This window comes from Lynx canadensis, chromosome B4, assembly GCF_007474595.2.
Source record: "Lynx canadensis isolate LIC74 chromosome B4, mLynCan4.pri.v2, whole genome shotgun sequence".
Classification (NCBI taxonomy): Eukaryota; Metazoa; Chordata; class Mammalia; order Carnivora; family Felidae; genus Lynx; species Lynx canadensis.
Genome location: NC_044309.1, coordinates 45,723,180 through 45,737,438, shown reverse-complemented (window position 1 = coordinate 45,737,438; position 14,259 = coordinate 45,723,180). Strand labels below are relative to the sequence as shown.

At 37.5% G+C, this 14,259-nt stretch overlaps 1 protein-coding gene across 1 annotated transcript in view; it reads left to right on the top strand.

Annotated features, from left to right (window-relative positions):
* The window catches only part of LRP6 (LDL receptor related protein 6), a 182,415-nt gene that overhangs the window by 132,923 nt on the left and 35,233 nt on the right, over positions 1-14,259 (top strand). Inside the window, exons 8-12 of the mRNA XM_030321740.1 lie at positions 154-370; positions 1,117-1,406; positions 2,677-2,903; positions 4,861-5,045; positions 5,684-6,010. Of these exons, the coding sequence (XP_030177600.1) occupies positions 154-370; positions 1,117-1,406; positions 2,677-2,903; positions 4,861-5,045; positions 5,684-6,010 (1,246 nt within the window). The remainder of the gene's footprint in view (positions 1-153; positions 371-1,116; positions 1,407-2,676; positions 2,904-4,860; positions 5,046-5,683; positions 6,011-14,259) is intronic.

Genomic DNA, 14,259 nt, shown 5'->3' with positions numbered 1-14,259 from the left:
AGCATGTTGTTATTTTGTGAAAACATTGTAATAAAAATAACTAAGATGACTCTTTTCAGTTTTGATACAACAGGCAGTTGGATTTGTCATTTTATATACATTCGAAGATTAAGTACACATCTTTTCCTCTTGTCTTTAAACTTAAACTTGAAGGTTATGAATATTGATGGCACTGGGAGACGAGTACTGGTGGAAGACAAAATTCCTCACATATTTGGGTTTACTCTGTTGGGTGACTATGTTTACTGGACTGACTGGCAGAGGCGTAGCATCGAAAGAGTACACAAACGAAGTGCAGAGAGGGAGATCATCATAGATCAACTTCCTGATCTCATGGGCCTAAAGGCCACAAATGTTCATCGAATCATTGGTAAGTAATTAAAAAATTCCTTCAAAGATGGACGCCAAGAATGAGACAAGTTAGAGATAGTGGTTTATCAAGCAGCAGTGTAAATTTTTGGTGTTTTGAGGGAATATAGTAATTATCTGTTAATTCTTTTTTTTTTAACAAGAAATGGGCCTTTTGAATGTTGGCTTAGTACTCTGGCTACATAGTTTGACTTGAAGGGCTAAATATATACACACACACATGCACACACACCTGCTTCATTAAAAGAATTCTGTCCTATTGTATGAATAATGTAACTTATTTTAAAGCTTACTGTGGGTACAAAGGAAAGTATTTGCATACCTTTATTTCCAGTTTATTAGCAGGGGGTTTTGACCTGTCCCGTTTCCGACTTGGGTCAGTGCACAGTCCTTAGGTAGTCTGGTGGTATCCCGTGCCCGGGAGGGCACCACATTGAAGCTAACTTAGTGTGGAGGGCTGGCCTAGCAAAGTGCATGCATTACAATGCAGAACTTCTGGGCTCAAGCATTCCCCCTGCCTCAGCCTCCTGAGTAGGTGGGAATACAGGCCTGCATCACTGCGCCTGGCTTTTTATTCCCTATTAATCTTCATGGTATTTATGACATTAGGATTGAAACTATATTTTGGAGCAGATAGAATCATAGGTCTTTGTGAACCACATGCCTAGTCATTTTAAAGTGAAAATATGTTGATTGTGTCAATGTGTGTGTCTTTCTGTATCCTTTTATAATTAACATATTTTTTAGGTTCCAACCCTTGTGCAGAGGAAAATGGGGGATGTAGCCATCTTTGCCTATATAGGCCTCAGGGCCTTCGTTGTGCCTGCCCCATTGGCTTTGAACTCATCAGTGACATGAAGACTTGCATTGTCCCAGAGGCTTTCCTTTTGTTTTCACGGAGAGCAGATATCAGGCGAATTTCTTTGGAAACTAACAATAATAACGTGGCCATTCCTCTCACTGGTGTCAAAGAAGCTTCTGCTTTGGATTTTGATGTGACAGACAACCGAATTTACTGGACCGATATATCACTCAAGGTTAGCTTAAAAGAATTGAAATGTTAAAACCAAAGACTAAAAGGGAGAGGTTCTAAAATTTGAGTCTTCATGCTGTGATCACTCTCCCTTGTTGTTTAATAGGCAGAATTCAACAAAAGCCCTTAACTTTTTAAAGGAAGGAGAAGGTCCATTCCGTATTTAATTAAGTGCTTTTTTAAAATACAGGATACTTTGCTTGAGTGTTCTAAATCTGCAAGACATAATCTACCTCTGCTTTATTCCATTTGAGGATAATGAGTGACATTTTCTGCAATTAAAGAGTAAGCAGTTGAAGTCCCATCTAAATGAGTTATAGAGACTTGACTTATTTTAAACACAATTCTGTAGTCTGGCTGAGGTAGAAAATGCCAATTATGAGTTAGAGTATACCTTTATTTTCTTTTTCCTAAAATAAATATTGAAAAGCACTACTAAGTCAATAAGAGGGAGGAGCTCCTGAACAGAAAATCTGGAGAATAATCTCTCCTTCTTCTAGATTGTTTTGGGCCTATTTCATATAATTTGTGTAAAATTTGTTTAATATGCAAAAATCACGGGGTATTGGAGCCAGAATTGGATTCTAATGGTGTTCAATAACATCTTTAACTTGAATGAATGAATAAATGAAGTAAAATAAGTATATTTTGGCTTGTATTGTATGGCCTTCTAAGTTTTCATCATCTTGAAAATAGAGGTAATGCCTATCTTGCAGGGCTATTTTGAGGATTAAATGAGAAAATATGTGTACACAAGGTACTTAAGGTAGTGCTTGCCAAGAAGTAGCCATTATTAATGGCTTGAAATTTTGGGAACTCAGAGCTGCAGTGGTAATAATCTGATAATGGTTATGGACATTTTATGATGTATAAGGTTGTTGAGATCTTTGCAGATTGACACAATGACATGGCATACTCTCAGGAACCTTCAGGAAGTTGACTACCAGTTACAAGTCTACAGCATTCTGGCCATATTTTTTTCACTTGATTACTAATAGATTTTAAAAGCAAAGTCATTCCACTGTCTTACTTGAGTAAATTTTTGGTCCTTAATAATTACAAAAATTTCTCCTCGGCTTGATACTAAAACTTGAGGTCACAGTTGCATTTATTAGAGATTGACATCAGGCTTTTTCTGTGCTTGTAAAATACATGAATTGTATTAAGAAACTATGCTTCTGGATCCTCACACCCAACGAAAACCAGAACTCTTCTTTCTCGATAGTGTTTTATACTTAAGCCATGTGATTTTGTTGTTAATCTCATTCTTGCAGACCATCAGCAGAGCCTTCATGAATGGCAGTGCACTGGAACATGTGGTGGAATTTGGCTTAGATTATCCAGAAGGCATGGCAGTAGACTGGCTTGGGAAGAACTTGTACTGGGCAGACACAGGAACGAATCGAATTGAGGTGTCAAAGTTGGATGGGCAGCACCGACAAGTTTTGGTTTGGAAAGACCTAGATAGTCCCAGAGCTCTTGCACTGGACCCTGCTGAAGGGTAAACAGCTTTTATGTATGCATTCTTTGCAACTGTGTTGCCCATAGCCTCGTTATGGATTGTATTTTTGATGTCTTAAATAATGCTTACTAGGAATCTGGTAACTAAACCATAGGTAGGCTTTATTTTAAAACCCATTAGTTGAGATTTCACTGATTTAGAACTAATTATTAGCTATATTTTACTTTTGCCATTATTAACATTAGGTAAAGGAAGATTGGTGAGATGGACTAGTAATTAAATATTACCAATCCCATTTGTATGCTAATAAACAGCCTTTTTAAAGGTATCGTTTGCATTTTGCTTTACCCTCTCTGAAATTAAATCAGATCTAAAACCCACTGAAATAATGCCGTGTACTAAGAAATAGCTGCATTTTAAAAAGTTCCATTTTAGAATATTCATCAGTTCAAAGTGAACAATTAGTTTGATCATTGTTAAAAGCTTAGAGAAACTTTGATATGAGATGGTAAACTGTTTTCGATTAAAAAAACATTTATTTACAACATGACGTTTTTCAAAGGTAGGTGATCCTCTTACATGATGTAGCAAGTTTTAAAAAGCCAACAGCTAAGAAATCTGAAATTTGAAGAATAATTCTACTTTTAAAAGCAGAAGTTAACAGTGTGAACATACAAACATATTTACCATACCTGTAATTAAAAATAGATCCTTGAAATCACATTAATTCCATTATTACCTAGTCTCCATCTCGTTAGAAGGCCAGAGCAAAGATAGCTTCTCTGTGCTGACATGTTGTGGTTGGATTACGGTGATCTTAACTCTAAGTTACCACACAGATAAATTTAATAATTGGGACTAAGGACTCCACAGTTTATTTGGCTGCTAGCAACTGTGACATTTGTCTCACAGTTGTTTTTGCTTCTTGTGTGCACGTGCCTGTCAGCTGACAAGTACAAATGCAAACAAAGCCCAAGACTAACTTTAATTTTCAGAAAAGCATGTTCATGCATTGCTACCAAGTCAACCATCAGCTGACAGACTGATGAGTAAATGTCTGTCCTCAGGTATTTGATGAGAGTTGGCATGTGGAGTGCTTTTCTAGTTCCAGTATTCAGAATGTCTCAAAACTAGCACCTTACTAGTTTAGTTGAAAAAGTACTTAGCTAGGGATTAGGTTCTAGTTCTAGCCCTGCCATGTGATGGAGTTGAAGAAATTAGATCATTCACATTTCTTTTATTGCTTTGGCCTCTTTACATCTATAAACAGCCTATACTGTGGGGCTGCTCTGAGGTTAATGTGAAAAACTTGGAAAAATAATATAAAAGCAAGAAAGTATTCTAAAATTTTACAGGGATTATAGCAGTAGTGTTCAGAGCCCAACCGACACAGTAAGGGGTGAGTCACTGCTCATACACACATAGTATGTTCCCTTGGACTGCACGACCAAATACATTTCAAACTTTGCTTTTTAGTTCCATTTAAAGACTATTAATTTTTACCTTTGATATACTCCTGCAACTTGTTTTTGGGGAGAGTTGATTATACAAGTTGAAAAATAAGTCTAAAAATTTAAACCTCAAATTACTTGTGTTCAGAAATATGTAAAGATACAAAAATATTTTTTGCAGAAGTGAATCAGATTCTGAGCCCAGAACTTTAATTTTTTGGTATCTTCTTGAATATTAGTTGCATAAATGCAAGTGCTACAGTATGGATATCATTAGTTTGTTTCCAGTTTCTGGGTTTTGGATGGAACAAATTCATTGGAAAGACTAAAGAAAGCTGACTCACTTCCTTTTTAGGATATGAGAAAAAATATTTAGGTGAGGGTGCCAAAATAATTGAAAAAATGATAGCCTTGATTTTGCTTTACCGATTTCCTTGATTTAATGTATATTTTCTTTAAATTTATTTAGTTACCATGCATGAATATTACCCTTTTTCCCAAATAATCAAAAGTGACCTGTTACATATCTATTGTTTTGAATTTAGATTTATGTATTGGACTGAATGGGGTGGAAAACCTAAGATAGACAGAGCTGCCATGGATGGAAGTGAACGTACTACGTTAGTTCCAAATGTGGGACGGGCAAATGGCCTAACTATTGATTATGCTAAAAGGAGGCTTTATTGGACAGACCTGGACACCAACTTAATAGAATCTTCAAATATGCTTGGTAAGCTGTACTTCTTTTTTTTTTTTTTTAATCCAGACGGATAGTATGTTATTCTTTCTATACAAAAATCCGTGACTGATGTTTACCATTGGTTAGATACTATTGACAGAACTTCCTATGAATGTCTAGATGCTCTGACATTGTGTCCTGTTTATTATTATTAATAGTGGGCCAGGTTCTTGGATTCACATCTCTTTATTTTGTGGAAATTTCATTATTGTTGGGCTTGTAGTGGAATTTGTAACTCCCTAGATATTCCTGAAGTGATTTTTTGTTCTAGTAAAGTACAGTATATGCATTTCCATCTTTTTATGGAAGGAAGACTAAAAGTTCAACTTACAGATCCTTATGGAGAGAAAATAAAACTGCAGTCAAAACAGACCACTTGGAGTTTAAACAAACTCAGTGATTTACAGCAAGAATATAAGTTTGAGGCATGGGGTCAGACTGCAGATGGATTGATTTCAGAGGACTGGTCTGGTTTTAAAATTGCTGTTAAATAAATTGTTCTATCTTAAATTGCTTACAACTGTAATATTTTATATGTTACAACTTTCTTTCTTTTGGCCAATAAGGCTCTTCTACTCTCACATGTTTCATGCCTCTGCTTTTCCCGTCTACTGCCTTTCTGAAAACAGGACTCAACCGGGAAGTTATAGCAGATGACTTGCCTCATCCTTTTGGCTTAACTCAGTACCAAGATTACATCTACTGGACGGACTGGAGCCGGCGCAGCATTGAACGTGCCAACAAAACCAGTGGCCAAAACCGCACCATCATCCAGGGCCATTTGGATTATGTGATGGACATCCTCGTCTTTCACTCCTCTCGGCAGGCAGGGTGGAATGAGTGTGCTTCCAGCAATGGGCACTGCTCCCACCTCTGCTTGGCTGTGCCAGTTGGGGGTTTTGTTTGTGGATGCCCTGCGCACTACTCTCTTAACGTCGACAACAGGACTTGTAGTGGTAAGCTGCGTCTCCCCCAGTGCAAACTAGAATTCGAAGAGAAAGCAGGATTTTGAAAACACTGTAGTTCATGTTCTTTCTAGAGCTAACAAGTTGTAGAAGTTCAGAGTTGATCATTTAACGAAAGAGAAGGACTAAAGATGGAAAAACGCACGTTTTTGTAACTTAACTGTTTGATGATAGCCAGTTGCTGTTATGGAAAAATTGGTATTACAGAAAAAATTAAGTCTTTTACTTTTGAGCATTTAAATATTTAGTGCACAATTGCATAGCTTCAGTGAGACAGACTGTCATACATGCGTGCTATTAAGAATTCATATTATATTTTTCTTATTCGTGTTATATTTATTATAAAATACAGACAGTAAAACAAAGAGAATTTTCAAACTACAACCTCCTTGTCCTTTGAAGTTCATAGTATAGACTAAAGATAAAAAATTTAAGCAAATAAGAGGCCAGGTGGAAAATGCATATTTTTCATGTAAATTTATCCCGGTATAAAATAATTGTAAATATCTGGGGAACTAAAGAGCACATGCTCTGAGCATTGTGTGTGGTCACTACTTAATTCCAGCTGATTTACCAGATCTTCTCCATTCATCCAGATTTTTCTTGGCTGTAATATCTGCTGATACTTAAATATTAGCAGTACATATTACATATTAAATACACATTAACCACACATACACTGTGCTAATGACATCAAAACATAATGTGTAACAAACATTGTTGGCTTGGGGAAACCTGGTTTAGGGCTCAAGTATATGTGAAGGCCCATGTCTTGATGGATAGACGAGAACAAATTGCTAGATATGATGAACAAATAGAGAATTCGACCGGAAAGAGTAAATTCATGTTAGAGAAGTGTAGGGTATGGTTCACTAGGGTGGATGGTAACAAAACTGCTATAGGATATTGGATTAGCTATTAATTATTCAATTAGTCACATATATGACATAATGTAATATACAAAAATATATAAAACATATATAAAAAGAGTATAAAATAAATATATATTATTCTACATGATATATAAACGTAATGTTTAAATTTAACATATAATAATATAAAATATTAAATGATGTGTATAATAATAATAATAGCTATTAACTATTCAGTTCACTATTGAAATTACTTTATTCTGTGACTGAAAGTATAAGAAGTCACATAGGAAAGGATTCAGTGTGTTGTGACACAAGGCTTCAGTTGTGAAAAAGAAAGAATATAAGTTTATAGTTTAATGATTTAATGGAGTCTTTGGCACATAATAGTTTTGAGTTTTACTAAAGTCACATAAATTTTTTAAGCTTTAAACTTCTCATTTGTAAAATGGGAATAATAATATTAACTACCATGTAAGGTTGCTGTGAAAATTAAGGTATAACATGATTTGATTATTGTGTAGAATGGATTTGAAGAGAGTTGTGGTAGCAGGGAGGTCAGGCAGACTGATGTGGTAAGGGACGTGGCAGTGGTGACAGAAGCTGATGGATTGAAGGTATATTTTGAAGCTAGAATGAACAGAACAGTAGGTTGTACGTGAGGAAGAAGAAGAGAGAGGAGGCAAGGGTGACTTTTAGATTTTTGGTTTGAGTAGTTAAGTAGGTAGGAGATGAGAAGACTAGAGTGAGAAGTTTAATTTTAGGCATGTTTATATCGATTTCCCCATGGGACATTGACATAGATACATTTAATAGATAGTTGGATAGAAGAGGGGAGACATGAGGTTGAAGATAAATAGATTTTGGAATTGCCAGCACGTATTAAAATGGGTAAGATTACTTAGGGAGAGGGTATGGAGCTAGAGTTCGCAAACTTTCTGTACAGGGCCAGGGAGTAAACATTTAGGCTTTGTGAGTCATACAGTTTCTCATACCTGTTCAACTCTGTCTACTGTAGCATGAAAGCCATGGACAAGACATTTTTAAAATGTGTCTGAATTCCAATAAACTATTCTAAAACAGACAGCAGGGCAAGATATAGCTGTGGGCTGCAGTTTGCCAGCTCCTGTTAAAGAGAAAGGAAGGGGTCTGGTAACCTAAGGAATTCTGTCTGAGGAGGGAGAGCTTGCAGTGGACACTGAAGAGTAGCATCCAGAGAGGGAAAAGGAAAAACAGGAGAGAATGGGGCACCAGAAATGAGATTATTCCAAAACAGAGAACTGTGCTGAATGCTGCTGACAGGCTGAGTTAGGTGAACCCTAAAATAATGTCCACTGGATTCTTGAAGAAGGTGGTGATTAGTAACCCTAAAGAGATTAGTTGCAGGGAAATAATGGTTAAAGATTAGAGTTGGTCAGAATGTGAATGGAGAAAGGGAGAGAGGGGTAGTTGTCTTTTTCAAGAAGTTTGACGTTGAATGGAAGGAAAAAAATAGGAGTAATGACCAATGGAGAATGGAACCAAGGGGAATATGGAAAGACCCTTTGAGATCATTATTGTTTTTACTGCTTATATTTGTGCATATTAGTTGCTGAGTGAAGGCCTGAGGAATCAGTGCTGAGAGTCCCCATATCTGTCTTTGGCTGCCTTTTGGAGATAGATCAACAGTGCTTCAAGTGGCTTTCTATTGTGTACTTTTTTTTTTTAAGTTTACTTATTTTTGAGAGAGAGACAGTACAAGTGGAGGAGAGGCAGAGAGATAATCTAAAGCAGCTCTGTGCTGCTAGAGGAGAGCCTGATGTGGGGCTCAAACCCACACACTGAGATCATGACTTGAGCCACATTCAAGAATCAGGTGTTTAACCAGCTGAGCCACCCAGGTGCCCCTGTTGTGTCCTCTTTTTATAATTAGTACCATTTAATATTTGTGTAGAGATATATTAGAATCCAAGGCAGATTATGAGAGAAATTTATCACAAAGTGCTTGCCTTTAGATACTTTTCCAACATTGTGGGCAATTTACTCCTTGACCTGTGTTTCATGTATGTATGTATGTATGTATGTATGTATTTATTTATTTTTCAGATTTTTATTTAAATTCTAGTTAGTTAACACACAGTGCAATAGTGGTTTCAGGAGTAGAATTCAGTGATTCATCACTTATATATAACACCCAGTGTTCATCATAACAAGTGCCCTACCTAATACCCATCACCCATCTAGCCCAATCCCCACCCACATCCCTCTATCAATTCTCAGTTCTTTATCTTTAAGATATGGTTTGTTTACCTCTCTTTTTTCTTTTTATTCCCCCCTTCCATATGTTCATCTGTTTTCTTTCTTAAATTCCACATATGGATGAAATCATATGATGTTTGTCTTTCTCTAACTGACTTATTTTGCTTAGCATAATACACTGTAGCTCCACCCACATTGTTGCAAATGGCAAGATTTCATTCTCTTTGATGGCTGAGTAATATTCCATTGTATATATACTACATCTTCTTTATCCATTCATCAGTCAGTGGACATTTGGGCTCTTTCCACAGTTTGGCTGTTGCTGATATAATGCTATAACCATTGGGACATGTGTGCCCCTTTGAATCAGTACTTTTGTATCCTTTGGGTAAATAGCTAATAGTGCAATTGCTAGATCGTAAAGTAGTTCTATTTTTAACTTTTGAGGAACCTCCATACTGTTTTCCAGAGTGGCTGTGCCAGTTTGCATTCCCGCCAACAGTGTGGGAGGGTTCCCCTTTCTCTGCATCCTCGCCAACACCTGTTGTTTCTTGTGTTGTTAATTTTAGCCATTCTGACAGGTGTGAGGTGGTATCTCATTTGTGGTTTTGATTTGTATTTCCCTGATGGTGAATGATGTTGAGCATCTTTTCATGTTTGACCTGTGTTTCAAAAGCTAAATCAGATCATGCTGTTTCTCTTCTCAAAACCTTACAGTGGCTCCCCATTTCACACAGAGTAAAAACCTAGTTCTTATAATGGGCTACAAGTTCCTACATGATCCGTACCCCTCACTTTGCATCCCTCCCCCTTTGCTTCTCTTGGCTTTCACTGTTTTCACCGTGGCTTTCACTGTTCTCCCCTTGCTCTCTTCATGACACAGCTACCCTAGCCTCGTTGTTTTCGAATATGCCAGTTACTCCCACCTCAGGATTATTGTGCTGCTTATCACCTTTTGGAATGTTTTTCCTGCAAATATTTACATGGATATACTTCATCTCTGAGTCTTTGCTTAATTGTGACCTACACAGTGAGACTTGATCTACCCTTTTAAAATGGCAAATCATCCTTCCACCCTATTTAGCATTGCCAGTGCTCCTTACCTGTACTTTTTCTTTTTCCTATAACATTTATCATTCTTTGTTATCGTATGTAATTTATGTATTCTAATATTTATATACTATAACTTCTTAATTATGTTAATTGCTTTTATTGTCTGTTTATTGGAACATAAACTCCCTGAAGCAGTGTTTTTGTTTTGTTTTTTTCACTGATCTTATGTGCCTAGAACAATGCTTGGTGAGTAGTAATGATTCAAGAAATCATTGTAAAATAAAAGAATGAAGAAGCAGGGGAGGACTTGGAAAGATACATATACTCTTCCACTTATCAGCTTTGTGACCTTGGGAAAATACTTAACCTTTCTGAGTTTGCTTACCTAAAAATGGAGATGATAATTTTGGGGATTAATATCTAGAATGATGAGTGACATGTTGGAGGTCCTAAATAAACATTTGTTTGTTTTCCTTCCCAATTATCTGAAATAATTTTATTCTCTTTCAAAATTGTGGCTACAGGGCTGCTCCTTAGTTATTTTGATCTAATGCTTGTTTCTTCATGTGTTTATTCATTTATTCTTCCAATGAATATATATTGAATGTCTGCTACATACTGGGCATTATTTGAGCCAGTGGAAAATGTAGCAGTGAATGAAATAGACATCAGTCTCTGCCCCCATGGAGATTATATTCCAGTGGGACAGATAGTGAACAAAGTAAGTAAACTATATCATGGGTTAGATGGAGATAAATGTTTTGGAGAAATATTAAGAGCAAGAAAGGGTGAGGAGGAGAATTGCAATGTTAAATACACTGATCAGAGAATTCCTTACTGATAAGGTGACATTATGTCAAGAACTGAAAGAGGTGAGGAAATGAGTTATGTGGATATCTGGGAGAAGACCTATTAAGCAAAAGAGACAGCAAATGCAGAGGCCTTAGGAAGAAGCATGTCTGGCATGTTAGAGGAACACCGAGGGGGCCAGTGTCACTGGATTAGAGTGAATAAAGAAATCAAGTCAGGGAGGAAACAAGAAGCCAAATTGTGTAATCCCTTGTTCAGTACTGAGGTGGTTGGTCTCTATGGCACCTTTGTGCAAATCAGGAAAAAATGGTTTCCTTTCAGCATTTGCAGCCACAGAGGTGCATGGCTTGGCTAGTGAAGTGTGGACTGGACTTTGGTCCCTACTCATGCCCTTGGCACAGGGCACAAGTGGCACAGTCAGAGGTGATGGGCTTGTTGGCCTTGTAGTTTATGAAGTTCTTCCACAAGAGCGTGGCCTTCCTTTAAGCGGCAGGTGAACAATTGTGCCTTCAAAAGGAGCTGAAAACCTCCCTCCTACTTAACATCTCATCTGTCTTCATTGTGACAATGTAAAGCTCAGATAGTCTGTATGACAATTTCTTAAAGTACCATTCTACAGGAGATAAGGGAGTTAGAGGTTACATAAATTAGGTTGGATTTGGGCTTACAAAATTGCATATTCTTTATCACTTTAAGCACTGAATGACAGAATCAAGTCTTCCTTGAAATAAGTGACAACATCAGCTTCCATTAATGTCATATGTAGACTTTTCAAAACAAGGATTTATTTGAAGCCATATTTGACTTTGTCTTAATCTACGTTTCTAAAACACCTAATTGTAGAATCGAATTGAAGGTTAAAACTTGACTCAAAAAAAAAGCAAGTGCCCAGTAAAACATGGTAGGGGCCAAATATATACTTGATTAATTGTTTCCCAGGCAGGAAAAGTTGGCAACTAAAACTCTGGAGTCTAAGCTTCATTGTATGTCTTAGTATAAGTGGTGATTATTCTGTCAGAAACTTAAGAGTTTAGAGCCCCCCTCCCACCCCTTTTTTCTTCAGTTACAAGAAAGCAGTACTGCCAAAAAATAATTCTTAAAAAAAAAAAGCTACCTTGTTGTGACATATATTTTTACTACCTAGTGTATGTGTTCTACTAAAATTGCTAAAAGTTGTTAAGTCAGTATGTGATGGAGTTGACTCCAGATAATGGAGGGTTCCAGTGGGAGACTTTCTAAATCTTCCAAGCTAGGTATGGGCTTCTAGCTGGTGAAGAATTTACACAAAGCAGAATTTCAGTGTTGCGAACGTAGCATTGTGTGTCAACTATGTTTCATTAAAAAAAAAAAAAAAAAAAAATTCAGTGTTGTAAATACCAGGTTTCTTTATGAGTACCAATGAGTTTCTTTGGGAAACTCAAATTAAGCCAATGTACATTTGGGTATAAATGTAAAGTAAACCAGGGAACCACACATGATGGAATCGTGAAGAATGGGGCTTAGGTCCTCCTAAGCAAGGACTTCTGGATTGGCCATTTATGTTTATGTCCACGAAAAGCACAAAATTCTACTGGATTTAGGTGATGACTGAATACCAAGAGACTGGAGTATAATTGTGGAATTTTTATATATGGTTTAATGAAGATTTTCAAAATACTTAGTAGACTTTGAAGTTGTTGGTAGCACTGTGAAATGCTGTTTCTTTTCTTTACTTTTCTTTTTCTTTTCTTTTTTTTTTTTTTTTTTTTTGTAAGTGAGAGAATATGCAGGGGAGGGGCAGAGAGAGCGGGAGAGAGAGAATCCCAAGTGGAGCTTGATCTCAACCATGAGATCATGACCTGAGCCGTTATGCTGATATCAAGAGTTGGACACTTAACCAACTGAGCCACCCAGGCGCCCCAAATGCTGTTGTTTTCTAGATGTTTTCCTGCATAGTAATCAATGTCTTAGTCCCGAGGGTTAGTCTCTGTTGCATTTCCCCATTTCATAAATTTAGGACATCAACTTAATATCAGATTAATATATTTTTTTGGTAAAAATATAAATACAAGGTTTTTTGTGAAGATAGAGACAATGAGTATAAAGCAATTGTTATTACTAGTTTTGTGTGTGCATGTGTGTGTGAGAGAGCAAGAGAGAGAGAGAGACATTTTTACTGGCTTTCCTTGCAATTATCATCCACACAATGCAAAATAAAACCTGTAACTGCAATCCATGAGGATTTAATTTCTATTAATACTAACTTTATTACTGCTACTACTGATATAATTAACAGTAGTTATTTTTACTTTACATTTATATAATACTTTACACTTTTTTATTGAGGTATAATTGACAATAATGCATTATTACATTTTTTAATGTTTATTTTTTAAATTTATTTTTATTATTTTGTTTTAATGTTTATTTATTTTTTTTTTCAACGTTTATTTATTTTGGGACAGAGAGAGACAGAGCATGAACGGGGGAGGGGCAGAGAGAGAGGGAGACACAGAATCGGAAACAGGCTCCAGGCTCTGAGCCATCAGCCCAGAGCCTGACGCGGGGCTCGAACTCACAGACCGCGAGATCGTGACCTGGCTGAAGTCGGACGCTTAACCGACTGCGCCACCCAGGCGCCCCTTAATGTTTATTTTTGAGAGAGAGAGAGCATGAACAGGGAAAAGGCAAGGAGAGAGGCAGACACAGAATCTGAAGCAGGCTTCAGGCTCCGAGCTGTCAGCACAGAACCCGATGTGGGGCTCGAACCCACGAACTGTGAGATCATGACCTGAGCTGAAATCAAACACTCAACTGATTGAGCCACCCAGGCTCCCCAATGTTTATTTATTTTTGAGAGAGAAACAGACAGAACGTGAGTGGGAAAGGGGCAGACAGAGAGGGAGACACAGAATCTGGAGCAGGCTCCAGGCTCTGAGCTGTCAGCACAGAGCCCCCTGTGGGACTCAAACTCATGAACCGCGAGATCATGACCTGAACTGAAGTCGGAAGCCCAACTGACTGAGCCACCCAGGCGCCCCCCCTTACATTTCTTTTAATGTTTGTTTATTTTTGAGAGAGCCAGAGCGAATGTGGGGGAAGGTCAGAGAGAGAGGGAGACACACGGAATCCAAAGCCAGGCTCCAGGCTCTGATCTGTCAGCACAGAGCCTGATGTAGGGCTTGAACCCGGGAACTGAGATCATGACCCGAGCCTAAGCCAGATGCTCAACCAACTGAGCCACCCAGGCGCCCTGAGAGAATCCCAAGCGGGCTCCACACTCACAGT